This window comes from Callithrix jacchus, chromosome 13, assembly GCF_049354715.1.
Source record: "Callithrix jacchus isolate 240 chromosome 13, calJac240_pri, whole genome shotgun sequence".
Lineage (NCBI taxonomy): Eukaryota > Metazoa > Chordata > Mammalia > Primates > Cebidae > Callithrix > Callithrix jacchus.
Window position 1 is genome coordinate 48,753,324 of NC_133514.1, and position 25,776 is coordinate 48,779,099.

Sequence of the window (25,776 nt, forward strand, 5' to 3'; positions counted from 1 at the left end):
TATTTAAAAAAAAAAGTTGTGCTGTAAGGAAAGAGGCTTTCTCATAGATGTATAGTTCGAACATTTAAGTAGAGATGAGAATGTCACCAAGTCATCCCTTCAGGATCTGAGCATCTTAGCTGTTAACATCTCGGGTTTCTAACAACCAAAGATAGAAATGGGCGGGAGGAAAGCCTGGCTGGCAAATGAGCTCTCCCAGAAGGTGACCTGCCTGTTCTAAGTCCACAAGCACTGTCTGTCCTTTCTCAGGTTAGCACACTGCTATCATCCTTTGTGTACCACAGCTTTTATGTTTTGAACTTCTTTGTTTTTGAGTCCTTCTATCAATGGAAATGATTTTCTCAGGAAGGATATGTGGTGTCTTAGTCCGTTCAGGCTGCTGTAACAAAATACTATAAACTGGGTGATTCATAAACAATGGAACTTTCTTTCTCATGGTTCTGGAGGCAGGCAAGTCTAAAGCAGGGTACTGGCAGATAAGGTGTTTGGCGCAGGCCCACTTCCTGGCTCACAGACAGACGTCTTTTCACTGTAACTTCACATGATGGAGGGTCCATGAGCTCTCTTGAGTCTCTTTTATAAAGTTGTTGTTCTCATTCAGGAGCGCTTTGCCCTCATGACCTGATCACCTCCCCAAAAGCCCCACCTCAAAATGCCATAACTTGGAGGTTAGGACTTCCTATGTGGAGGGACACAAATATTCAGATCATAGCATGTATGTGGGATTTGGGGGCTTTTAAATATTTGAAAATGTCTTTAACGTGTCTGTCAAATTGAATTATCTTACAATTCTTAGATCACATGCTTTCTTTTTAAATTCTGCAGTTAATTTCTCTGTTGTTTTCTGGTTCTTAATAAAACTGAAAAGTCTAAGACCAGCATGATAGTTAGGTCTATGAAGATAAGCTGTTTTTCCCTGTGTCCTAATAGGATATATTTTTTTAAATAATTTAAACAAGTTCATGTAAGGAACTTTATTTTGCCTTAAACATATTAAACCTATTGGTTTTTGCAGTCTCTGGTCTTTTTTTATCATTATTTTTCTAATTACAGTTTTAGGAACCTAAGATCTCTTTTGAATTTGTGTATCTGTGAACTTTTGTCATTTTCATCTTCTTGACCATTTCTCTTCATTCTTACACAGCTTCTCTAGTTTGCATAGTACTCTCCAAAGTACTGATTTTATGAAATTTGATAAATTGCTGCGTTCAAGGGAATAAGAAGATCCTTGGCTGACTTTCATATTGCTTTTTGTCTTGAACAACTTGGGCTCCAAAGGAAGCACATATTTGGGGAGTAGGAGGAAGAGGCAATCATTGAGTATCATGTGGTATCTTTTGTGTCCCAGATAGAAAACATGTTGAACAATCCAGGTGGCTAAGTCCTAGTTTTTAGGTGGATGGTGAGAGCCAGAAAAAGATCTAGACAGTAATCATTAATTGGGAGTTCATCACCTAATGGATATAAAGGTCATTGCCCAGATAAAAATGTATAGAGCCTGCATTCAGATTTAAGAGAAAAAGGAGTCTATCATCAAGACCAGGAAGGAACTTCCATGGTAAGAACACCAGAAGAAAGAAGATGGAATTATAAAAGGAAAGTCTGAAAGAGTTTAAACAAGTAGAACACAAGTAGTGAGGGTAATTATGTGTAACAGAATGAAGGGCCTGAAATGTATGAAGAGAAGCTCATTGCTGGTTGTAATAGGAGCATTTTGGTATGGGAGGTAGGGAAAAAGAGGAGGCTGGTTTTGGGGGTTTTATTTTTGTTTTTGTTTTTGATTTTTTTTTAAATGGAGTCTCTCTCTGTTGTCCAGGCTGGAGTGCAGTGGTGCTATCCCGGCTCACTGCAGCCTCCGCCTCCTGAGTTCAAGGGATTCTCCTGCCTCAGCATCCCAAGAAGCTGGGATTACAGGCACCCATCACCGCACCCAGCTGCTTTTTGTATTTTTAGTAGAGATGGGATTTCGCCATGTTGGCAGGCTGGTCTCAGACTCCTGATCTCAGGTGATCCACCTGCCTCAGCCTCCCAAAGTGATGGGATTATAGGTGTGAGCCACCATGCCAGGCCAAGGCTGTTGTTTTAAGAAATTTGCTGATAGCAGGAAGAAGAGAAATTGGGCAGATACCACATAAAGACCTACTTTCTTGATGGCATATCTGTACAACAATGAAAGAAAGAAGCCAGTGGTATAATTGCCCAGTGGGTTCTTCCTGCCCGCTGCACAGACAAAACCAAGTCCCTGAGACTGTGCTGTTGGAGTACACAAAGTTTTATTAATGTGATGCTGCCCACTCAGGAGACAGTTATTTCATTACTCAAATCAATCTCCCTGAAGGCTCAGAGGTTAGTGTTTTTCAAAGATAGCTTGGTGAGCAGAGAACTAGGGGATGAGTGCTGCTGATTGCTTTGAGGATCAAATCATAGGGGTGTGGAAAATGGTCTTTGTGTGCCCAGCCTGTCTCTGGATGGGGGCAGTAGGACTGGTTGAGTCATGAGTCACAAGTCCAGGTGGGGTCAGTATAATATAATATTTCAGGCCAGGCACAGTGGCTCATGCCTGTAATCCCAACACTTTGGGAGGCCGAGGTGGGTGGATCACGAGGTCAGGAGTTCAAGACCAGCCTGGCCAAGATGGTGAAAACCCTGTCTCTACTAAAAATACAAAAATAAGTCAGGCACAATGGCGGGTGCCTGTAATCTCAGCTACTTGGGAAGCCAAGGCAGGAGAATCACTTGAACCTGGGAGGTGAAAGTTGCAGTGAGCTGAGATTGCACCACTGCACTTTAGCCTGGGCGACAGAGCAAGACTCCATTCCCTCCCCTGCCCCCCCCACCACAAAAATTTAGAAGACCAATCTTAGGTTTTACAATAATGACGTTATCTATAGGAGCCATCAGGGAAGTCACAGATCTTGTGACCTCTGGCCCCATGACTCCTGAACAGTAAGGGATTATAGAAACTATGCCTACATATATAGGCCGGGTGCAGTGGCTCACATCTGTAATCCCAGCACTCTGGGAGGCCAAGGTAAGCAGATCACCTGAGCTCCGGAGTTCAAGACCAGCCTGAGCTCAGGAGTTCAAGACCAGCCTGGGCAACATGGTGAAACCTTGTCTCTACAAAAAAATACAAAAATTAGCTGGGCACAGTGGTGCACACCTCGCAGCTACTCAGGAAGCCGAGGCAGAGTTGCTTGAGCCTGGGAGGTGGAAGTTGCAGTGAGCTGAGATTGCACCATTGTACTGCAGCCAGGGCAACAGAGTGAGACCTTTTCTCAAAAAAAGAAACTATGCATACATTTAATCAGAATTTGGGCCCCTTCCCATAATCCTAATTTTGTGGCCTTTCATTAGTTTTACAAAGGTAATTTCAGTCCCCAAACAAGGAGAGCATCAGTTTTAGGGAGGGACTATTATCTTGGTGTCAAAGTTAAACTATAAATTCCTCCCATGGTTAGCTTGCTCTGTACTCAGGAACAAGCGAAGACAGCCAGCCAGTGAGGCTAGCAGCAAGATGGAATCAGCCATGTTAGATTTCTCTCACTGTTATAATCTTTGCAAAGGCACTTTTGATGGAGTGAGCAGTTGAGGGTACAGGAAAGAGAATGGCAGTAGAAAAATACGAGGAAAATGGGGTCAATGACTTGAAGGAAGGAGGGAATAATTTCATCTAATTATTCCCTCAACAAACATTTATTGAATCCCTTCTATGTGCCAGTAAGCCTTAGTTTTAGGCACTTGGGATACAGTGGAAAAAAAAAAAAAAAAAAGTGAAAAAACTCTACCTTTTTTTTTTTTTTTTTTTTTGAGATTTGGACAACCATCCAAACTCTATCAAGACTAGAAACCAGAGGTGGGAGACCTCCAGTACATAAATGAAGTGCGCCGCGAGATTCCAAGCTGGGGACAGCAGGGTGACGAGGGAGGTCGCAGAGCTCAGAGCTTGGGAGGCAGAAGATGATGAGGGCACCCAGTGAGGGGCAGGAAAAGAACGGCAACTGGAGAGTCTGGGACAAACTCAAACCCCAGGGAGAAGACAGGTTGAAGGCAACTGGCTGGTCTGAGGGTGGTTCTGAGTGGCAGGAACATTTGTGCTCACAGCAGGACGGTTGTGGGGTAGGTTTCTCAATGGCGTCTACAGATGAAGAGGCTGAGGCTGAGAAAGGTGACCAGCTCTCCCATGCTGCCTTTCCATGGCGGCTGTGAGAGGGGCACCCATAGCCTACCAGGCCACTCTCATGTGGAATGAAGACAGTGGTTTAGAGTCTCGGGAATGGCACAAAATGCAGTCCACACAGGGCCATTTTCCTGGGCACTCGGAAGAGCTCACACACCTATAGTGAGGCCCAGAAATTCTTGTGATATTTGAATAAGGGCACTACATTTTCATTTTGCACTGGGCCCTGAAGGGTGTAGTTGGGTGGCAGGATTTGGCTCTGCGCCCCACCCAAGAGAATGCCATCTAAAAATTGTGGTGGAGGAAGACTTACAGACCAAAGGAAAAAAAAAAGGGAAATGATGTACAGAAGTTGGACGTGAGGTGTGAAAACAGCTGGATTGGTTGCAGATTGGCGTTTGCCTTATTTGAACACAATTTTGAGCACTTAGCAGTCCGTGAGTGGTTGAAGTATGTATGGCCACTGGGATTGGACAAGACTCAGCTGTTGTTACAGGCACATACTCCTAAATTAGGTTTTCAGTGTGGTCTGCCTATAGTTCATCCACAACAACTCAAATATAGAAGTTTAGTTTGCTTTAACATGTTTAGTTTGCTTTAACAGTTCCCTACTTTTGGTTATTTTTTTAATTTTCAGAGATTGACCAAAACTTTAGTCTTTGATGTCACTATTACCATCAGAAATATACTTATTTGGTTTTGAAAACCACTGGAAAACAGTAGGACAGTGAGTTTTGCAAAGGCAGAAACAAGGACTGAGTAAAGGGTACCTCCTTATGCTGGAATGTCCTGTTCATAAGAGAAAAACAAAACCTGGTCTGTTCTGGTCTCAGATCTGTGTTTTCTTAAAGTCTTAGTTTGATTATTTCACATTTAACATGAGCTGCTCCAATTTTGTTTGGTTTGGTCCATTGGGTCCTAGTGCCTGAGGTCAGTCCAAAACAGTGGCCTCTCATAATTTTAAAAATTCCCACTTCTGTTCTGGTTCCCACTTAGGTGAGAGTGTGACCAAAACTTAGGGGCTTTAGTGCCACTCTCAGTTGTTATTTTGGGTTTCTAGTTTCAGCATGTCATATATAGGTTATGGTATACTCATAGCTGCACATTCCTTTCTGCTCTTGTCATTCCAGTTGAAGAGAGACCGTTTGACGTTTTAGTGATGGCTGAATGCAAACATTTAAAACCTTTGAGAGAATACAGCAGCACACCAGGGAGACTGTTACCATGATTATCGGGAGGATAAATACCATGAGTTTGGAGTAAGCTTCTTACCCAGGTTCCCAGTGAACCAAACCACCTAAAATCAAATAGATCAAAGAATGAGCTAAATGAAGAGTCTGTTCACTTAGCTAAGTGGTTTTTTTTTTTTTTTTTTGCTAATCCCCTACAACTGAATTTTTATCATCTACATTACAGTAGAAACTGCTATAAAGCCTATCATGAGGGATAAATTTTTGTTTGTTTGTTTTAATTTTTTTTTGAGGGATACATTTTTAATCATTGCCTTTTTTATTCCAAACCATGGAAAAAGGAGCTAACAAATGATGCCCTTCTAGAAGAGTGAAGACCTCCTGACAATGTTCTCTTTAATCCATGATATGATTGGGGAGTGAATCAGTGTTCTGTTTCTGACTGATTATGAGGCAATGCATGTACCATTAAAGTTTCTTACCTACATTGGGCATTCATGTTTTATATATGAAGGCATAAGGTTATCCATGTATAAGGCTGACTGCAAAATACAGATAAAAGTATACCCCATAAGTGCACACAACAGACCTCCCCCTTTTTCATTTCTGTTCATAGAGGCAAAAACAAGGGGAAAGTATTAAAAAATAACAGTCTTGTGATAGTAGAACTCTTGATCTGTGATCTTGGGAAAAACTGTTCACATCAAGGATGCCATTTTTTGTGGGGGAGAAGTTTTCCTGGTTAGCCTTTACCTTGAGGATTCCAGTGGGTATACAGTTCCAAGATTGTGGAGGGAGATTACGAAGCCAGAGTAATCTCTGTTGTGAGATTACAGAGCCAAAGTACAAGGTCCCAAAATTTTGTTGCAGTATGGATGGGAAGGACAGTCTTTCTCTGATGTTCCCAGAAAATCCAGTCTTCAGGTTCTAGATTGTGAAGGGGTTGATTTTTCTCAGTGAACCATAAAAATACACTGTGGCATAGTAACTTAGTGTTATAACATCGATCCTCTTGTATGGGAAAGCTTTTATACAACCAGAAAACATGCATTGAAAATGACAGTTGAATGTAATCCCTTTACAAATATTTAAATGACCCATTAGGTAGCCAAATATACCTGAAGCTTTGATTGTCTTCTCAGGAATGTGGTTTTGATAAACTAAACATTGGATATAAAACTATTTTAGCAGGCTGGGCACAGTGGCTGACACCTGTAATCCCAGCACTTCAAGAAGCTAAGCAGGAGGATAGCCTGAGGTCAGGAGTTCGAGACCATCCTGGCCAACATGGTGAAACCCCGTCTCTATTAAAAATATAAAAATTAGCTGGGCATGGTGGCACATACCTGTAGTCCCAGCCACTGAGGAGGCTGAGACAGGAGAATCGCTTGAACCTGGGAGGCAGAGGTTGCAGTGAGCTGAGATCATGCCACTGCACTCCAGCCTGAGTGACAGAGTGAGACTTTGTCTTATAAAGAAAAAGGAAAAGAAAAAAAAAACTGTTTTAGCAGTTTATAAGTTATCACACCAATATATTTAATTTGAATTATTTTATATTTTCCATGATGAGTCATGGAATGCATAACTTTTAGTAACAAAAACTGTAAGGGCTCAAGAAGGACGGGGTGGCTGTCCTTCTTGTTCTCCATGTGTCCATGCTTAATTAACATTAGACTTATGTCCTCTTGAATACCAGTTGTTTTTTCAAATTAGGTGCATAGCACTGATAACTGATGGGTTGTCATAGGTAATATGATTTAGACCATGGAGTTCATTTCAATTGTATATTTAGACAATTTCAGTACCAGCTGATTTAATGTGAAAATACGGCAAAGTATTTTCTTGGTATTCAGTTAATTTTCGTCTACTTTGGTTAGCAGTTTTATAAACCAGTAAGCCTTTTTATTAAATTTCCAGGAAATCTTACCCAGTTTAAATGATTTGATTCTAAGGTTATTAGAAGCCTGTATTCAAGAGTGCTTTTTAGGGTCCTTTCCATCCTTTCATGAATCTCCTGAAAGATACTATATTCTAGGATTTTTCATGCTCATGAAGTTTTTAGAAACTGCAATAGCATTAAGAAATTAACTGCGAAAATGACTCTAAATAGTTATAGTTAAAGAGAGTCGACTAGGAAATGTGGTTATTTCTGTGGTCTATAACAATATAATATCTGTAGTTATGATTAATAGCATATACACAGACATATTAATTTTAGAAATCCCATACAATTTTGGAACATATGTTAATATCATTCACTAAAATGTGACTTGAAGAAGGTTAAATATAATTTTTTTATTTTGGCAATTCTTCCCATGTAACTTAACATGTCGGATAATCCTGTGTTTACCTCTCTTGGATGCTTCACTGGCCCTCTGTAGTATCCCAAAGTTAGGAGTTCACAATTTTGAAGCTGAAATTTGATTTGGGGAAGCCTATCAAAAATGTTAAAGGTTTAAAACCCTTTATATTATGCTTAACAGTTTGACCATGAAATGAGATTTTTATAAACCTTTTATAATCCTTTACAATTTTTGTGAAAGAATACATCAGTGCTTTTAAAAAAAACTCTATTGTACTTTATTTCAATGTTTAATTTATGGGAAAAACTGAATAGTAACCCCTTTACATTTAGTCAGTATGTTCACAAACAGAATTTCTTCTACAAGATTAGTTTTTACAATCCTTCCACCTTCAGTGTTATGTTACCTACTTAAAAAACCCCTTAACCCTCCAAACTAGGTAAAAATGTACACTCCCATGCCTTCTTATAATTTTTTATCAACAACACATTTCACTTTACTCACACACCTTGCATGTAAAACTGTTTTTTTAAGTACTTTTAATTACATGTTATGATGGTAACTCTTAGCAGCTTTTACTTTTGGTGCATACATTTCCTTTCGCAACTTAGACCATCTGTGGTATGCTTCGACTTTGACTTGTCCTAAACAGCCCTCTTTTTTAACGACCAGTTATTTTACTTTGGAAAAAGAATTTACCATACAGGATTGTTTCTTATATAAAATCTCTCTCTCTCCTCTCTCTCTCTTTTTTTTTTTGCTTTATTAGGAAAATCTCTTTTTTAAAAGTCAAAGAAGCAGTTTATGACCTTAAAGCATTTAGCAAACCTAATATTTGACCTGCATAATTTAGACCAAATGTTTTTATTTTACCAATAATCTTAAATTGTTTTTATTTCCCAAAAATCACTAAAGTTATGTGAACTAAAAAATACTAGCGTTTTTATTTTTCTTTCAAAATATTTGATTTAAGCACTTGTTTTTCTTTAAGTCAATTAATTAGAGCTTTTTTATGTAAACACTGTACACACACATATATATAACTATACAGATGGAAGAAAATTAGTTGTAAGATTTTTTTATTTACTAGTTTCTAAGTTTCTTAATTGTATTTCTGGCTTTAGGGTGGAGTCCTTGGAAAAACTAGCTAGGGCAAGATGCAGTTTCTAGATCCTAATAAGCAGGTACAACTGGAAGGCAAAAACAGACCCCCAAAATTAAGGGTCCCATTTTTATGGGTCCCCCAAAAGAGAGGGAGGTAGTGTTGGAGAAGACAGTGCAATGCTTTTACCATGCATTTAATTGTACAGCAACCCAAAACCAATCAGCCCATTTTGTAATTAGCCCACCCTCTATGGGAGTCTTATCTCTCAGTGGGATTGGGGACATCTCCATACTTTCTAGGTGGCCAAAAGCATGCCTCTGTGATCCAAACGTGCAGAGCTGAGTATTTCCCCATAGCTGCCACTAGACAAAAGTATATTTCCTACCTAATTATTACATCCCAAAGCTCTTTCATAATGTGAAGTAATTGCTGATACCCCTAAAATGAAAAAATGTTAGATAATGCAATGCAAAACAGAGCAGAGCTTTAGATTTTGAAAGGAATCTATCCACTTCCAATTCCTGGGGTTTCATGAGGAAAACAGGTTTTTCTCAAAATGGATTCTCTGGCGCCTCCTGTGTTTCCCAAGGGGTCCCAGGCTGTTAGAGCTTGAATATCCGCTTTTAATTAAGCTGACTTTTAACCATAGCATTGTTTTTTTAAAGGTCCTTTTAAGTTTTCTATCACCCAACTTTGGCCAGGCCAAATGGCTGATGCTGCTGGCTTTTAAACTTTATCAAAAACAACCTCACAGGTACTCTGAGAAAGGTAAATTCAGCGGTTCCTGGAGGGGGAGAGAATGAACAAATGGTAACGGTTACACAGATATCACACAAGAAAGGACTCATTCCTTAAGCTGGGGATTGGACCCAGGTCGTCACTTCAGGACAAAACCTTAGCAACTGAGCTACAGCACTGGACGGTCCCTATTGCCCTTTCCCGAAGGAGTCTAGAGGAGTTAGTTTTGAGCTTGCAAAGGCTTTTAACTACTCAGGATGATTTTTAGAGCTACCTATGATGTGCACCTTAAAATTCCTGTTCCCTGGAAAGCAGAGACCAAGAGAAAGTATAGCCATGTGGTCACAAGATCAAGGTCCCAAGGACATAAAACAAGTAGAGACCTCATCCAGTTGTTTTGTTTGTCGGGGACCTGCAGCAAAGTTTGTTACTGACCAGCTTGCTGGGCAGTCTTGCGCAGTGGGCTTATGGGGTTTCAAGCCTGTGTTCTACTCTAAGGTAGCTGTTTTTATGACAAATGATACAGGAAGACACATAAAGCAAGCATACCAGATTGGCTGTAGCTTAAGACTATCGTCATAAATCCTTTTTCGCATTAATCAAAACTTCATAGGCGATAAACAATGATTTTTACCATTCATTCAACCAGTTTACACAGGGAGACAGAGGTAGAACTCTGACTGGTAAGAAATTCTTACTCTTTTGCTGGCATGCCAGGCTTCTGGGTTCCCTTTCCCTGAATGGCCCTGTGACGGGGCTGGCTGCACCACAGCCCTGGGGGCCAAGCTGCAACACAAAGGAAAATCATCTTTTTCTGTTTTGTGGAACCACAGGTAAAAGTCTATTGATTTTGCAAGTTGATGCCCAACCAGCTGCATGAGGGTGCCAAAACTGAACTGGCAAGGTTCAGATTTGTACCCGGTTGGTCCCTGTCCACTTTAATCCATTTTTAACCAAGAGAGACTTTACTGAAGGGACAGCCTCTAACCCAGTCCCATCCTTTACTGAGGTAAAATGTACCCCATTACTTATCCAAAGTCAGCCAGTTGGTGCTGCAGTCTGTTTCCTTTGGATCAGGATAGTAACTAAGCTAAAAGGTTAGCAGATTTTATTTCTGGGAGCCCTCATGTTTAAATGCACTTAAATTCATTGTTTATTCAGAACATTCCACTGTAAGATTTTGCCACTCTGTAAGACACTGCTGATTTCTGTGCCTACTGTATAAGCTGGAAGGAACTTAGTTTTCCAGAAATTAAGGATCCCTTTTTGTTATTTTTTTTGAGACAGAGTCTTGCTCTGTTGCTAGGCGCCAGGCTGGAGTGCAGTGGCACAGTCTCGGCTTACTGCAACCTCCGCCTCCCATGTTCAAGCAATTCTCCTGCCTCAGTCTCCCGAGTAGCTGGGACTACAGGCATGTGCCACCATGCCCAGCTAATTTTTTTGTATTTTTAGTAGAGACAGGGTTTCACTATGTTGGCCAGGATGGTCTCTATCTCTTGACCTCATGATCCACCTGTCTCGGCCTCCCAAAGTGCTGGGATTACAGGTGTGAGCCACTATGCCTGGCCAGATCCCATTTTTACCTAATGTTGGCTTTACTCTCAGGTTCCCTTGATTAATTTAGCCAATGATTTTTTTTTTCCCTACCTAAACACACAAGAAAAATAAAACAAAGGGGTGGAACACAGAAATCCTTGCAAATTTTAAAAGCCAAATTTTACACCCCCTGTAATATTACTATTTACTACCACTTTTTTTCTGACCCAGTCAGATATAAGACACCTCTAATGGATCCAAACCAGTTAATTACCAGATCCAATCCAATTCTGAACTCAGTCCAATTTCTCTTGTCACTTCCAGACCCAGTTTGGATCAGAAATTTGCTCAAAGAAACTCAAAACCTCAAAACACAAATACATAGAGCTCTGAAATCTGAGCAAGAACTTACCATGATCCCCAGTTGCTCTGAGAGATCAAAGCACACAAATGGGTCTAGCAGGTACCTTGCTTGTTCGTTCAGTGCTCCTGGGGGCTGTCAGAAGATCTACTTTGGGTCCCACTATTGACACCATCTGTTAAAAGAAAAACTTAGGCTGAATTAAATTTAAAGGAGCTTAATTGAGCAAAGAATTATTTGCAAATCAGACAGCCCCAGACTCACAGCACCAAAAAAAGGAATAGGATGTACAGAAATCAGAAACGAGGTATAGAAACAGCTGGATTGCCTATGGTTGGCATTTGCCTTATTCAAACACTTAGTAGTCTATGAGTGGTTTAAGTATGGTCGGCTGCTGGGATTGACTAAAACTCAACTACTCCTAAGTTCAATTTTGTCTGCCTGTTAAGCTAGGTTACAGTTCACGCACAAGGACTCAAATACAGAAGTACAGAGTCTTCTCAGGCCATGTTTAGTTTGCTTTAAGAATCTAAAATCTGCCTCCCTGAGAGGTTTGGAGATGGAGATTTTAAGGCATCTGAAGAAGTGATGGGTTAGAGTATGGGGATTGTTTATTAATCAAGAACTGAGAGACACAAGTCGTGTGACAGGGTAATGAACAAACTACATTCCCGTGCTGAGTTGGTTCCTTGGTTGGGGTTTTCAGACTGTTTGGTGTCAGCCATTTTGCTGGAATTCAGGATCTGGAAAACACCTTAAGCAATTCTTAGGTTAAAAGGGCCAGTGTCAGAGATTCTGTCTATAGGAACAGCGAGGAACGGGGTGGTTCAGCATGCTATGTGACTCACAGCAGCTGCAGGGAAGTGGGCCAGAGTGCACCAGCGTGTGCATCTTGGTCAGAGCCTAACTATAATTCTGCTTAAAACCTGGCTTGTAAGTCTTGTTAACTCTGTCAGAGTAGTTTCTCCAATGGAAAGCTTATCAAATTAATTGAACCCAAGGTGGGTACCTGAATGTATAGCATGTTGAGAAGTATGAGTAACAACCTACTGCTTGTGATTTGCATCTGAAGTGGGGAGTAGTCTTGTGGGACTGAGCCCTTGATCTGTGGAATCTGACTGTAACTCAAGTTAGACAGTGTCAGAATTAAATGGAATTATAAGACACCTGGTTGGTGTCCTCTGGAGAATTGCTTGTGTGTGAGGAAAACTCCTTCACATCTAGTCGTAGAAGTATTCTATACTGAGCGTGAGAGTAGAGAGAGAAAAAGAATTTTTTTTACCCTTAGAGTAGGATTTTGCATGGTCACCCAAATTGAATAATGACTAAAGTTTAGATGAAAGAATATAAGCTTGGTTTAACAAGGTCATAGATGAGAAGATGAAGACAGGAGCTAGAACAAATAATTATTGGTATAGCATAGTAAGTACTAGACAGTTAACTATCTCATATATCTCATAAACGACACAGGATAAAAGAATAACTCAATTTTACTGATAAGGAGAAGGTTAAGAAAATGTTAGCCCTCAGGTCTTTCTGATGCCAAAGCCTCCATTCTTATTGCGACCTGCCAGAAGGAAAAGGAAAGGATGGAAGGGAACTGTAGATTCTGAGTTTATGTCACCATTACAGATAATAACCATGGCTTGCCTTAAATTTGGATCCTCTGAAAAGATACAAAGATATAAATATGTGTAAATGAATAGATTTATCTAGTGATTGTGGAAAAAAAATCATTGATTTTTTTTTTTAAAGTGGTACACTTGACCTTTAAGACTGCTCTGGAAATTAAGGAATTATTATGAACTTCCATGGGAATTCACTAGGGGGCATAATTTAATCTTTTCTGAAAATTAAGAATTTAGCAGTGGCTGCATCCTTAATTCAGCTTGTTTATGTGGTTCAAATCTGGTATTAGAAAGTCACCCAAAGCAGAACAGGCTGAAGGAGATGAATTATGTAGTAGAAATTACAACATTGGAGCCATCAGTGCATTAGGAAGTAGGAAAGTAAGAACCCAGAAAATACTATCAACAAACTTGGACAACCTTTTTACTTTTTTTTTCCTTTTTTTAAAATTTATTTATTTTACTTTAGGTGCATACTATATCTGGCATTTCTCCCCATGTTATCCCTCTCCACCCTCCCTTACCTCCCCACCCCCTGCTGTCTCTCCCCTACAGCCCCCCGCAAATGCCCCCAGTGTGTGATGCTCCTCTCCCTGAGTCCACGTGTTCTCATTGTTCAACACCCACCTATGAGTGAGAACATACGGTGTTTGGCTTTCTGTTCTCGTGTCAGTGTGCTGAGAATGATGGTTTCTAGATTCATCCAAGTCCCTATAAAGAACACAAACTCATCGTTTTTTATGGCTGCGTAGTATTTTATGGTGTATATGTATCACATTTTCTTTGTCCTGTCTATCATTGATGGGCATTCGGGTTGGTTTCAGGTCTTTGCTATTGTACACAGGGCTGCAATGAACATATGTGTGCATGTGTCTTTATAGTAGAACGATTTATAGTTCTTTGGGTATATACCTAGTAATGGGATTACTGGGTCAAATGGAATTTCTATTTCTAGATCCTTGAGAAACCGCCACACTGTCTTCCACAATGGTTGAACTAATTTACACTCCCACCAACTGTTCCTGTATCTCCACATCCTCTCCAGCATCTGTGTCTCCAGATTTTTTAATGATCGCCATTCTAACTGGCATGAGATGGTATCTCAATGTGGTTTTGATTTGCATTTCTCTAATGACCAGTGATGATGAGCATTTTTTCATATGTTTGTTGGCCTCATATATGTCCTCTTTTGAAAAGTGTTTGTTCATATCCTTCGCCCCATTTTTGAATGGAGTTGTTTGTTTTTTTCTTGTATATCTGTTTAGTTCTCTGTAGATTCTGGATATTAGCCCTTTGTCGGATGGGTAGATTGCAAAAATTTTTTCCTGTTCTGTTGGTTGCCAGCTCGCTCTAATGATGTTTTCTTTTGCTGTACAGAAGCTCTGGAATTTAATTAGATCTCATTTGTCTCTCTTGGCTTTTATCACCATTGCTTTTGGTGTTTTTTCATGAAGTCCTTGCCTATGCCTATGTCCTGAATGGTTTTGTCTAGGTTTTCTTCTAGTGTTTTTATGGTATTTATGTTTAAATCTTTGATCTATCTGGAGTTAGTTTTAGTGTAAGGTGACAGGTAGGGGACCAGTTTCTGCTTTCTGCACATTGCTAGCCAGTTTTTCCCAACACCATTTATTAAACATGGAATCCTTTCCCCATTGCTTGTTTTTGCTGGGTTTGTCAAAGATCAGATGGTTATAGATGTGTGGTGTTTCTTCTGGGGTCTCTGTTCTGTTCCATTGGTCTATTATGTCTCTGTTTTGGTTCCAGTACCATGCTGTTTTGATTATTGCAGCCTTGTAGTATAGTTTGAAGTCCGGCAGTGTGATGCCTCCGGCTTTTTGCTTAGGATTGTCTTGGCTATGTGGAGTCTTTTGTGATTCCATATGAAGTTTAAAGTGGTTTTTTCCAGTTCTGTGAAGAAGGTCATTGGTAGCTTGATGGGGATAGTGTTGAATCTATAGATTACTTTAGGCAGTATAGCCATTTTCACGATATTGATTCTTCCTAACCATGAGCATGGAATGTTTCTCCATCTGTTTGTGTCCTCTCTTATTTTGTTGAGCAGTGGTTTCTAGTTCTCCTTCAAGAGGTCCTTTACATCCTTGTGAGTTGTATTCCTAGGTATTTTATTCTCTTTGTAGCAATTGTGAATGGGAGTTTGCTCTTGATTTGGCTGTTTGGCTGTTATTGGTATGCAGGAATGCTTGTGATCTCTGCACATTGATTTTTGTATCCTGAGACTTTGCTGAAGGTGCTTATCAGTTTGAGAAGATTTTGGACTGAGACGATGGGGTCTTGTAGATACACAGTTATGTCATCTGCAAATAGAGACAGTTTGACTTCCTCTTTTCCTAATTGAATACCTTTATTTATTTTTCTTGCCTAATTGCTCTGGCTAGAACTTCCAATACTATGTTGAATAGAAGTGGTGAGAGAGGGCATCCTTTTCTAGCGCCTGATTTCGAAGGGAGTTCTTCCAGCTTTTGCCTGTTCAGTATGATATTGGCTGTAGGTTTGTCATAGATAGCTTTTATCATTTTATGATCGGTTCCATCAATACCTAGTTTATTGAGAGTTTTTTGCATGAAGGGCTGTTGAATTTTATCGAAGGCCTTCTCTGCATCTATTGAGATCATCGTGGTTTTTGTTTTTGGTTCTGTTTATGTGATGCATTACATTTTTAGATTTGCGTATGTTGAACCAGCCTTGCATCCCTGGGATTAAGCCTACTTGGTCATGATGGATAAGCTTCTTGATGTGCTGTTGCAGTCTCTTTGCCAGTATTTTATTGAAGATTTTTGTGTCAATGTTCATCATGGATATTGGCCTGAAGTTTTCTTTTTCAGTTGAGTCTCTGTCTGGTTTTGGTATCAGGATGATGTTGGTCTCATAAAATGAGTTAGGGAGGATTCCCTTCTTTTGTATTGTTTGATACAGTTTCAGAAGGAATGGAACCAGCTCCTCTTTGTACATCTGGTAGAATTTGGCTGTGAACCCATCTGGACCTGGACTGTTTTTGGTTGGTAGGCTATTGATTGCTGCCTCTACTTCAGCCCTTGTTATTGGTCTATTCAGGGTTTCAGCTTCCCCCTGGTTTAGTCTTGGTAGAGTACAAATGTCTAGAAATTTATCCACTTCTTCCTGGTTTACTGGTTTCTGTGAGTAGAGCTGTTTGTAGTAATCCCTGATGGTAGTTTGTATTTCTCTGGGATCAGTGGTGATATCTGCTTTATCGTTTTTTATTGCATCTATTTAATTCTTCTCCCTTTTTTTTTTTTTTTTTTTTTTTTTTTTTTAAATCTAGCTAGCTTTCTATTTTGTTGATCTTTTCAAAAAACCAGCTCCTGGATTTATTGATTTTTTTTTTAAGGGTTTTTTGTGTCTCTGTCTCCTTCAGTTCTGCTCTGATCTTAGTTATTTCTTGTCTTCTACTAGCTTTTGAGTTTTTTTGATCTTGCTCCTCTAGCTCTTTCAATTTTGACAATAGGGTGTTGATTTTAGATCTTTCCTCTCTTCTCTGGTGAGCATTTATTGTTATAAATTTCCCTCTTGACACTGCTTTAAAGATATTCCAGAGAATCTGGTAAGTTGTGTCTTCATTCTGGTTGGTTTTGAAGAACATCTTTATTTCTGCCTTCATTTCATTGTTTATCCAGTCAACACTCAGGAGCAAGTTGTTCAGTTTCCAAGTGGTTGTATGGGTTTGAGTGTGTTTCTTGATCCTGAGTTTTAGTCTGACAGCGCTGTGGTCTGATAGACTATTTGTTATGATTTCTGTTCTTTTGCATTTGCTGAGGAGTGATTTGCTTCCAATGATGTGGTCAAATTTTAGAGTAAGTGCAATGTGTTGATGAGAAAAATGTATATTCTGTGGATTTGGGGTGGAGCATTCTGTATATGTCTATTAGGTCCGCTTGGTCCAGCTCTGCATTCAAATCCTGGATATCCTTGTTAATTTTCTGTCTCATTGATCTGTCTAATACTGACAGTGGAGTGTTGAAGTCTCCCACTATTATTGTGTGGGAGTGTAAATCTTGTTTTAGGTCTTTAAGAACTTGCTTTATGTATCTGGGTGCTCCCATGTTTGGGGCATATTTATTTAGGATAGTTAGCTCTTTCTGTTGGATTGATCCTCTTACCATTATGTGGTGTTCTTTGTCTCTTTTGATCTTTGTTGGTTTGAAGTCCATTTTACCAGAGACTAGGATTGCAACCCCTGCTTTTTTTTTGTTCTCTTTTTGCTTGGTAAATCTTCCATCCCTTTATTTTGAGTCTATATGGGTCAAAACCCATCCCATCAAACCATGTGAGATGGGTTTCCTGAATACAGCACACCAATGGGTTCTGACTTTTTATCCAGTTTGCCAGTCTATGTCTTTTGATTGGGGCATTTTAGGCCTTTTACATTGAATGTTAATATTGTTATGTGTGAATTTGATCCTGCCATTTTGTTACTGGCTGGTTTTCTTTTCCATTAATTGATTCATTTTCTTCATTGCATTTTTGGTCTTTGCCAACTGGTTTGCTTTTGCAATGACTGGAACTTGTTCCTTTCCATGCTTAGTATTTCTTTCAGGAGCTCTTGTAGGGCAGGTCTGGTGGTGACAAAATCTCCCAATAATTGCTTGTCCGCAAAGGAGTTTATTTCTCTTTCACTTACAAAGCTTAGTTTGGCTGGATATAAGATTCTGAGTTGAAAGTTCTTATCTTTAAGGATGTTGAATACTGGCCCCAACTCTCTTCTGGCTTGTAGGGTTTCTGCTGAGAGATCTGCTGTGAGTCTGATTGGCTTCCCTCTGTGGGTGACCTGACCTTTCTCTCTGGCTGCCCTTAGCATTTTTTTCTTCCATTTCAACCGTGGTGAATCTGACGGTTATGTGCCTTCAGATTACTCTTCTTGAGGAATATCTTTGTGGAGTTCTCTGTATTTCTTGAATTTGAAATTTGGACTGCCTAGCTAGGCTTGGCTTGGGAAGTTCTCCTGGATAATATTCTGGAGTGAGTTTTCCAGCTTGGATTCATTCTCCCCATAATATTCAGGTACACCAATCAAGCATATATTAGATCTTTTCACATAATCCCATATTTCTTGGAGGCTGCCCCTATCTGCCTAGAATTTCTCTGCCTCCTGCTCATATCACTGTATCAGAATAATTGCTCTCATCTTTGTTCTGTACCTGGGAAGATAAGCTAGTAATCAGCATTATCAGTGTGGAGTCTTTTGAAGGGCCGGTTTCTATTTAATTCCTAGGGAAGGAAGCCTATTGGAAGTTAGTGGGGGCGGGGGGGGGTGCAAGCAAGGGAGGTCGTATTGAAGGGTGTGTTATTGGTGAAAGGTATCCAAAAGATAGCAGTGGTGAATTCGTTGGGGTCTGCAGCAATCTCATTTCTTACCTCCTCAGAAGAAAGAATTTGACTGAGGGGCATAAGGAAGAAAAAGAGACCAGGGCAAGTTTCAGAAAAGAAGTGGAAATTTATTCGAAAAGGTTTTATTTAGAACAGGAAAGAAAGCATGCTTAGGAGAGACCCAAGCGGGCACATGAAGGGCAAGTGCAGTGTTTAACCATGATCCTAGGACTTTATAGTCTGGCCCACTTCCAGTGTCTTGCACACTTTTCCCATGATTCTTCCCTTAGGGTGGGCCACCTGCATGTACAGTGCCCTCCTTACACTTGGGAAGTAAGCACATGCAGTGTGTTTAGGAAGTTGTATGCATGTCTATCTGAGGCTTTCTTCCCTTTTCCTCTGGAGTGTCCCTGGAAGGTCATACTCGGCCATTTTGTCTCAATGTGTATGCCCGGGCTCACTTGTCCAATACCTGAGATTTTATTGGAAGCCCTTTTTGCTTTCCTGGTGCCTGCATTCATTTAACACTTGAGTGCAACAGGTGTGGACCATCAGGAACTGGCCTCTCTCTGGCACCTGTTTCCAATTTATCACTTTTAGAAAGGCAGTGTGATCATTGCTGAATCATCACCTGACATTCCTAGTGGGTGAGACAGAAACCCCTCCTGCCCCCCAGTACCTAACTACCTGTAACAGGTGTGTGACCTGAACTGAGCTTCCAGGGTTTCCCCAGGGTCCCACTGGTCAAGAGGAGATCCATTCAGTCAGTTGGGAGATGACAATTTCATTTTTATTTCTCAGTTGATTCTTAAATGTCGAACTACCTTTGCATATCTGGATTAAATCCCACTTGGTCAGGGTGTATGATTGTTTTCAACATCGTTGGATTTGACTTGCTAATATTTTGTTGAGGATTTTTACCCTGTGTTTATAAGAGGTAGTCTGTAGTCTTCCTTTCTTGGATTATATGTAGCTGGTTTTGGTATTAGGGTACTTTTGGCCTCATGGAATGAGTTAGTAAGTCTTCTCTGCCTTTGTGTTCTGAATTGTGTTTTTTTCCTTAAATGTTTGGTAGAATCCACTAGTCAAATCATCTGAGCCTTGTTTCGTTCTTTCTTTTTTGAAAGGTTATTAATTATTGATTCCATTTCTCTATTGAATAATAAATATAGGGTTATTGAAGTCTTTTATTTCTCCTTGTGTGGGTTTTGGCAGTTTGTGTCTTTTTAAGGACGTGATTCATTTCATCTAAGTTATCAAATTTGTGGGTGTCACTTTGAAACAAGCTGAAGCAAAATTGTTGTAAGTAGAGAGTTTATTTGGGCAAAGCGTGAGGATTGCAACCCAGGAGCATAGATTCAAATTGCCCTGAATATACACACTTACTAACAGCAGTTACAAGTGGATTTTTAAAGGGGACAGGAATGAAGTAATAAAGAGTTGTTTGTCAGGAATTCTCACTGTTTTACAGAATTAGCATTGATTAGTTATTGGCTATACATTGTTAAGCTATAGATTATGAATTATAGCATTATTAGGTTAATTAATAGTACTTATGGCAATAACAGTTTCAAGAGGTGAATGCATAGTTCAGAGGAAGGCTGGTGAGGAGAGGTAAGGCGTGATTTCGGTCTCATTTTAATGTCTCTTTGGGCCTGATAATTACAAAAGCTCATATTCCTCAGATAAAATCATTTCTTTGCTCACAAGCTTAGAGTTAAAATTATTCATGATATTCCTTTATTTTTTATTGTCAATGGGATCAGTAGTTATTTCTAATGTTGGTCATTTGTTTTCTCTCTCAGTTATCCTGGCTAGAGATACATGAATTTTACTCATTTTTTTCCCCCCAAAGAAGTAGGTTTTGGTTTTGTTATTTTTTGTTTCCCTTTTCTCTTGCTTGCATTCTGCTCTGATCTTTATTGTTTCTTTCTGCTTGCTTCTTTTCTCTATTTTCTTAAGGAGGTAACTTAGCTTATTGAGTTTAGATCTTTTCTAATATGTGCATTCTTCCTGTAAGCTTTTGATGAAAGACTGAACTCTGAAATGTTTAAAGAGGTTTATTTTGAACCAAATATAAGTAATCAAGGTCCAAGGCAGTCTCAAGAAGTTCTGAGAACATATACCTAAGGTGGTTGGGTTACAGCTTGGCTTTACTTCTTAAACGTTTTGTGGAGACATAAGACATCAATCAGTATTATGAAGGATATACATTGGTTTGATCTGAAAAGCCAGGACAATTCAAAATGGGGGCTTATAAGTCATAACTGGATTAAAAGATTTTCTGATTGTCAATTGGTTGGAAGACCTGAAATCAATAGAAAAGAGCATCTGGATTAAGATAAAGGGTTGTGGATACCAAGGTTCTTAATACACAGATCAACTCTCAAAGGTGGCCGCCCTTAGAGACAATAGATTGCAAATGTTGCCTATTCAGACCTTTTAAAAGTTGCTAGACTCAGTTAATCGCTTCAGGATTGTGAGGACCTGGAGGCGGGGATCTGGTTATGTTTATAGAGTCTTTAAAAATTCAGTTTTTCTCCACCAAGAAAATGGCTCTGCCGAGTCATTTCAAAATATTGCAAACATATTTTGTGGTAAAATATTTTGATTTCCTTCTTTATCTGTCGTGATGTTATGCCAGAGACAAGTTGGAAAGTAGCCATTTATATAGGGTTAAATAAAACCCCTCTGATGAAATTTCATGGTTTGTAGACTCCCCAGATACCTTAGATGGGAATTTGGGTAGAAGGAAAAAGGTCAAAGTTTAGTCCTCAAAGCACTGCTTTGCCACATTGCACAGATTTTGTTAAGTTGTATTTTTTTCAATTACTTCAAAATATTTTTAAATTTCTTTTTAGACATTTGAAGTTTTTTTTTTTTAGAAGTATGTTGTTTAATTTCCACGTAATTGGAGGGTGGGTGGAAGTTCCAGCTGTCTTTATGTTAATGATTTCTAATTTACTTCTATTGTAATTTGAGAACACAACTTTGCGTAATTTTCATTTTTTGCAATTTGTTACAGTATATTTAATGGCCCACCATGGGGTCTGCTTGTTGAATGTTCCATGTGAACTTGAGTGGAATGTGTATTCTGCTGATGTTGAATGGAATATTCTATAAACGTCAATTCAATCAAATTGGTTAACATTGTTGTTTAGTTTAACTATATCCTTACTGACATTCGGCCTGCTGGATTTATCAAGGTGGCTGACTGGAATATTGACATCTCTAAGTGAACATCTTTTCTCCTTTCTGTTCTGTCAGTTTTTACCTTGTTTATTTTGATCCTCTCTTGTTAGGTATATACATTTTTAGGATTGATATGTCTTCATTATCATTGTTATAAATGCCCCTCTTTAACACTAACAATGAAAGAATGTTTGCAGTCTGCTTTGTCTGAAATTAATCTCCAATATCACTTTTTTTTTTGAGACGAGTCTTACTCCTTCGTCCAGGCTGGAGAGCAGTGTTGCAATCTCAGCTCACTGCAACCTCTGCCTCTGGGGTTCAAGAGATTTTCCTGCCTTAGCCTCCCAAGTATCTGGGATTATAATTATGTGCCACCACGCCTGGCTAATTTTTGTATTTTTAGTAAAGACAGGGTTTCACCATGTTGGCCACCCCGTCTCAATCTCTTGTTCTTGTGATTTGCCTGCCTCAGCCTCCCAAAGTGCTGGGATACAGGTGTGAGCCACCACACACCGCCCCAGTATCACTTTTTAAAAGACTTCTTGGGAGCCTATTTATTTTTGCAAGATTTTCAGTTTCACTTAGCAACTCATTTGTACCATGTTGTCAGATTATCTGTGAGAGTCTGTTAGGAGTGATGTTAATTATTGATTAGGAAGGATGATGAGTCAGGGGATTAATTTTTATAGGCGGATAATTCACTAATGAATGTTTTTATATGATGGCAGTTTTTGTTTTACCAGTCAACTTTGTGTACCAGATAAAGAATATTCATGTAAGATGGAGTATCTGTATTTATTGGAGTGCTAATTTACTGGGGTGCTAATTCAGATCTCACTGACCCTTATTTAGTGTACAATTAAATAAGATTGTCTATTTTCAACATGTTAGAAGTAGTAAGATAGAGCTGGCACTGGGAGTGGGGAGGCATGTGGCACCACCCAATGTTCAAAAAAGGGGACTGATCAACTATATGGGAATGGCTACTGTAATCACATTTACCACTGGGAAAACATTTGTCTAAAGAGTCTAAGTAATTATCTGGAAAAGTCTCTGTAATTCTTTTTTTTTTTAAAAAAGACTTGCAGTTTTGCTGTATGGTCAGGCTGGAGTGGAGTAGCTGTTCACACGTGCATTGTAGCCTCAAGTGTCCTCCCATCTGAGCCTCCCGAGTAGCTGAAGCCACAAGCCCACACCACTGTACCTGGCTGTCTTGTAAATCTTTGTTCTATGCTGATGCCAGATCAAATAGTGAGACATCACTGTATACTTTTTTTTTTTCTCTCCACTGTTGATATGTGGGGAAAAAAAGAAGATAAGTACCAGACTATCTCTTCTCACCATTCAATAACATAAGTGATTTATAACTTGATAACTTAGTCCAAAGGCATTATAGTATAAATACTAATATCAACTATTCATCAGATCTTAACATTTTCATAACTAACACTTATGATGCTCATTAGTTTACAGAAGCATCTTTACATCAGAAATTTTGTGTAATTTCTGGTAACAATCCTGTGAAGTAATCTTCATTTTACTAGTGGACCTGGGCTTGGAGTCTGAAAGGGAATTATGTGGAATTATGTACCCAAAGCATCAGATCCCAGATCTTATTTTTCCCCCACTATACTACACTACTTCTTTATAGAATAAGAGGCTTCAAAACATTCCCATGCTGGACTAGTTTACCATGTCAAATTTAGATGGTGTCTTTCATGAGATTTTATTTTACTTTGTTTTCTCTTTTCTGTTCTTTTTTTTTTTTTCCTTTTTCTTACACAGATAACAGGAAACAATCTTTTCCTTTCCTTTCCTTCCCTTCCCCTTCCCCTTTCCCTCTCCCTCCCCTTCCCCTTCCCCTTCCTTTCTCTGCCCTTCCCCTCCTCCTTCCCTTTCTTCCCCTCCCCCTCCCCTTGATGGCATGTCGCTCTGTCGCTCCCTTCCATTCCCCATTCCTTTCCTTTCCTTGATGGCATCTCTCTCTGTCACCCTTGATGGCATCTCTCTGTCACCCAGGTTGGAGTACGATGGCACAATCTCAGCTCACTGCAACCTCCTCCTCCTGGGTTCAAGCATTCTCATGCCTCAGCCTCCTGAGCAGCTGGGCGTACAGGCACATGCCACTGTGCCTGGCCAATTTTTGTATTTTTAGTAGAGACAGGGTTTCACCATCTTGGCCAGGCTCATCTTGAACTCCTGACCTCGAGTAATGCACCTGCCTCAGACTCCCAAAGTGCTCAGATTACAGGTGTGAGCCACTGCACCTGACATATTTTATTTCATTTATTTTTCTGAGATGGAGTCTTGCTCTGTTACCCAGGTTGGAGGGCAGTGGCACGATATCACATCACTGCAACCTCTGCTTCCTGGGTTCAAGTAGTTCTTCTGCCTCAGCTTCACCCACCACCATGCCTGACTACTTTTTGTATTTTTAGTGGAGATGGGGTTTTGCCATGTTAGCCAGACTGGTCTTGAATGCCTGACCTCAGATGATTCAACTGCCTTGGCCTCCCAAAAGGCTGGGATTACAGGTGTGAACCACCGCGCCTGGCCTTTAATGAGATTTTAAAATTACACTGTGCTTAAACTGTATACCCTAATATCAGTTTCTGTGGATTATGTAGCAATGTCTGTCTTTTTACTTCCTAATAGTTAATGATTGATTTTCAAATGAATTTGATTTAAAATGGAAACCTAAGTATTATCTAATTTTTTTAAAAATTTGTCTTTGTAGCTGAAACCTATCAACACTCTTCAAAATGCAATGGATTGTGTCACGGATTGTATCTCAACTGGCACGCAGGACATGCTTGGAACTACATAAAGCTGGTCTTTTTGGACACTGTCAAAATGTAAAGGGACCTTTACTTTTGTGCAATGCTGAATCCAAAGTGGTTTTGGTGCAAGGTCCTCAAAAACAATGGTTGCATTTATCTGCTGCCCAGTGTGTTGCAAAGGAAAGGAGGCCATTGGATGCTCATCCACCCCAACCAGGAGTCCTTCACCATAAGCAAGGGAAGCAGTGTGTTTCATCCAGGAGGGATTTTTCATCCCGTGGCACAGCGCATGGAACTCCGGAAAAAAAGGAAGAGACTGATCCTTTACAAGACAAATCTATTAGTCTTTATCAACGATTCAAGAAAACATTTAGACAGTATGGAAAAGTTTTGATTCCGGTGCATCTAATAACTTCTGGTGTTTGGTTTGGAACATTTTATTATGCAGCCTTGAAGTAAGTTTTTGCTTAGTTGAATGTCTTTCCCTGTCTTTTAAATTGTACTAATGATAGCTTTAGTTTTTTTTTTTTTTTTAGACCTAGTTTTGCTCTTGTTGCCCAGGCTGGAGTGCAATGACGTGATCTTGGCTCACCAAAACCGCCGCCTCCCAGGTTCAAGCAATTCTCCTGCCTCAGCCTCCTGAGCTGCTGGGATTATAGGCATGCATCACTATGCCTGGCTAATTTTTTGTATTTTTAGTAGAGAGGGGGTTTCTCCATGTTGGTTAGGCTGGTCTTGAACTCCCGACCTCAGGTGATCAGCCTGCCTTTGCCTCCCAAAGTGCTGGGATTACAGGCATGAGTCCCTGTGCCTGGCCCAGATAGCCTTAGATTTAAAGATTTTTAAATGCTTTAATGTTTTTCATCAATGGAGGATAACTACTTTTCATAGCTTTTTTCACATTTTAATAATAAAAGCTAACATTTGCTTACTGTTTGGAGCAAGCATCTGCAGAAATTTTTAACTGTTGTTTAATCTTCCCAGCAACCATATAAAGCAAGTTATACAATTACACCCATTTTTATGAATGAGAAAACAGATTAGGCAAGGAGAAGTAAAAATAGTTCAGCTTTTCCCAAAATAACTCAGCTGGTAAGAGGTGGTGCCTGGACTAAAAACCCAGTTAGGTGTGTGTTATCTCAAAGCACATACTCCTATATGCAGATTTCATCCTGGCATTCAGGAGACCACAGACATAAAATGATCAAATTTCAGAAATTTGGCAACAGCATGATTCCACAATTATATATTTCTTAGAATGTTCATAAATGTGAAAAGATACCTATTTTGCATTTGTATGGTTTTGGTGGGAAATTCAGAATATTGTGCCAAGGCTTGGCTACTAATCTGTTTGCATTGATATTGTGCAAGTCCAGTAAGTGTCAATGGAAGGTCTTTTGTTCTTATCAGAAGTGAAGCT

At 39.6% G+C, this 25,776-nt stretch overlaps 1 protein-coding gene across 8 annotated transcripts in view; it reads left to right on the forward strand.

The window, feature by feature from the left end:
- The window catches only part of MIMS1 (mitochondrial inner membrane scaffold 1), a 59,593-nt gene that overhangs the window by 20,475 nt on the left and 13,342 nt on the right, over window positions 1-25,776 (forward strand). For 4 of the 8 annotated variants that reach the window (XM_078347674.1, XM_035270482.3, XM_078347676.1 and 1 more), the window contains 2 exons: window positions 5,311-5,439; window positions 24,314-24,811. In XM_078347674.1, the coding sequence (XP_078203800.1) occupies window positions 24,339-24,811 (473 nt within the window). In that variant the 5' untranslated portion in view covers window positions 5,311-5,439; window positions 24,314-24,338. The remainder of the gene's footprint in view (window positions 1-5,310; window positions 5,440-24,313; window positions 24,812-25,776) is intronic. The other 4 variants (XM_008979437.4, XM_035270480.3, XM_078347675.1 and 1 more) reach the window with 1 other exon arrangement.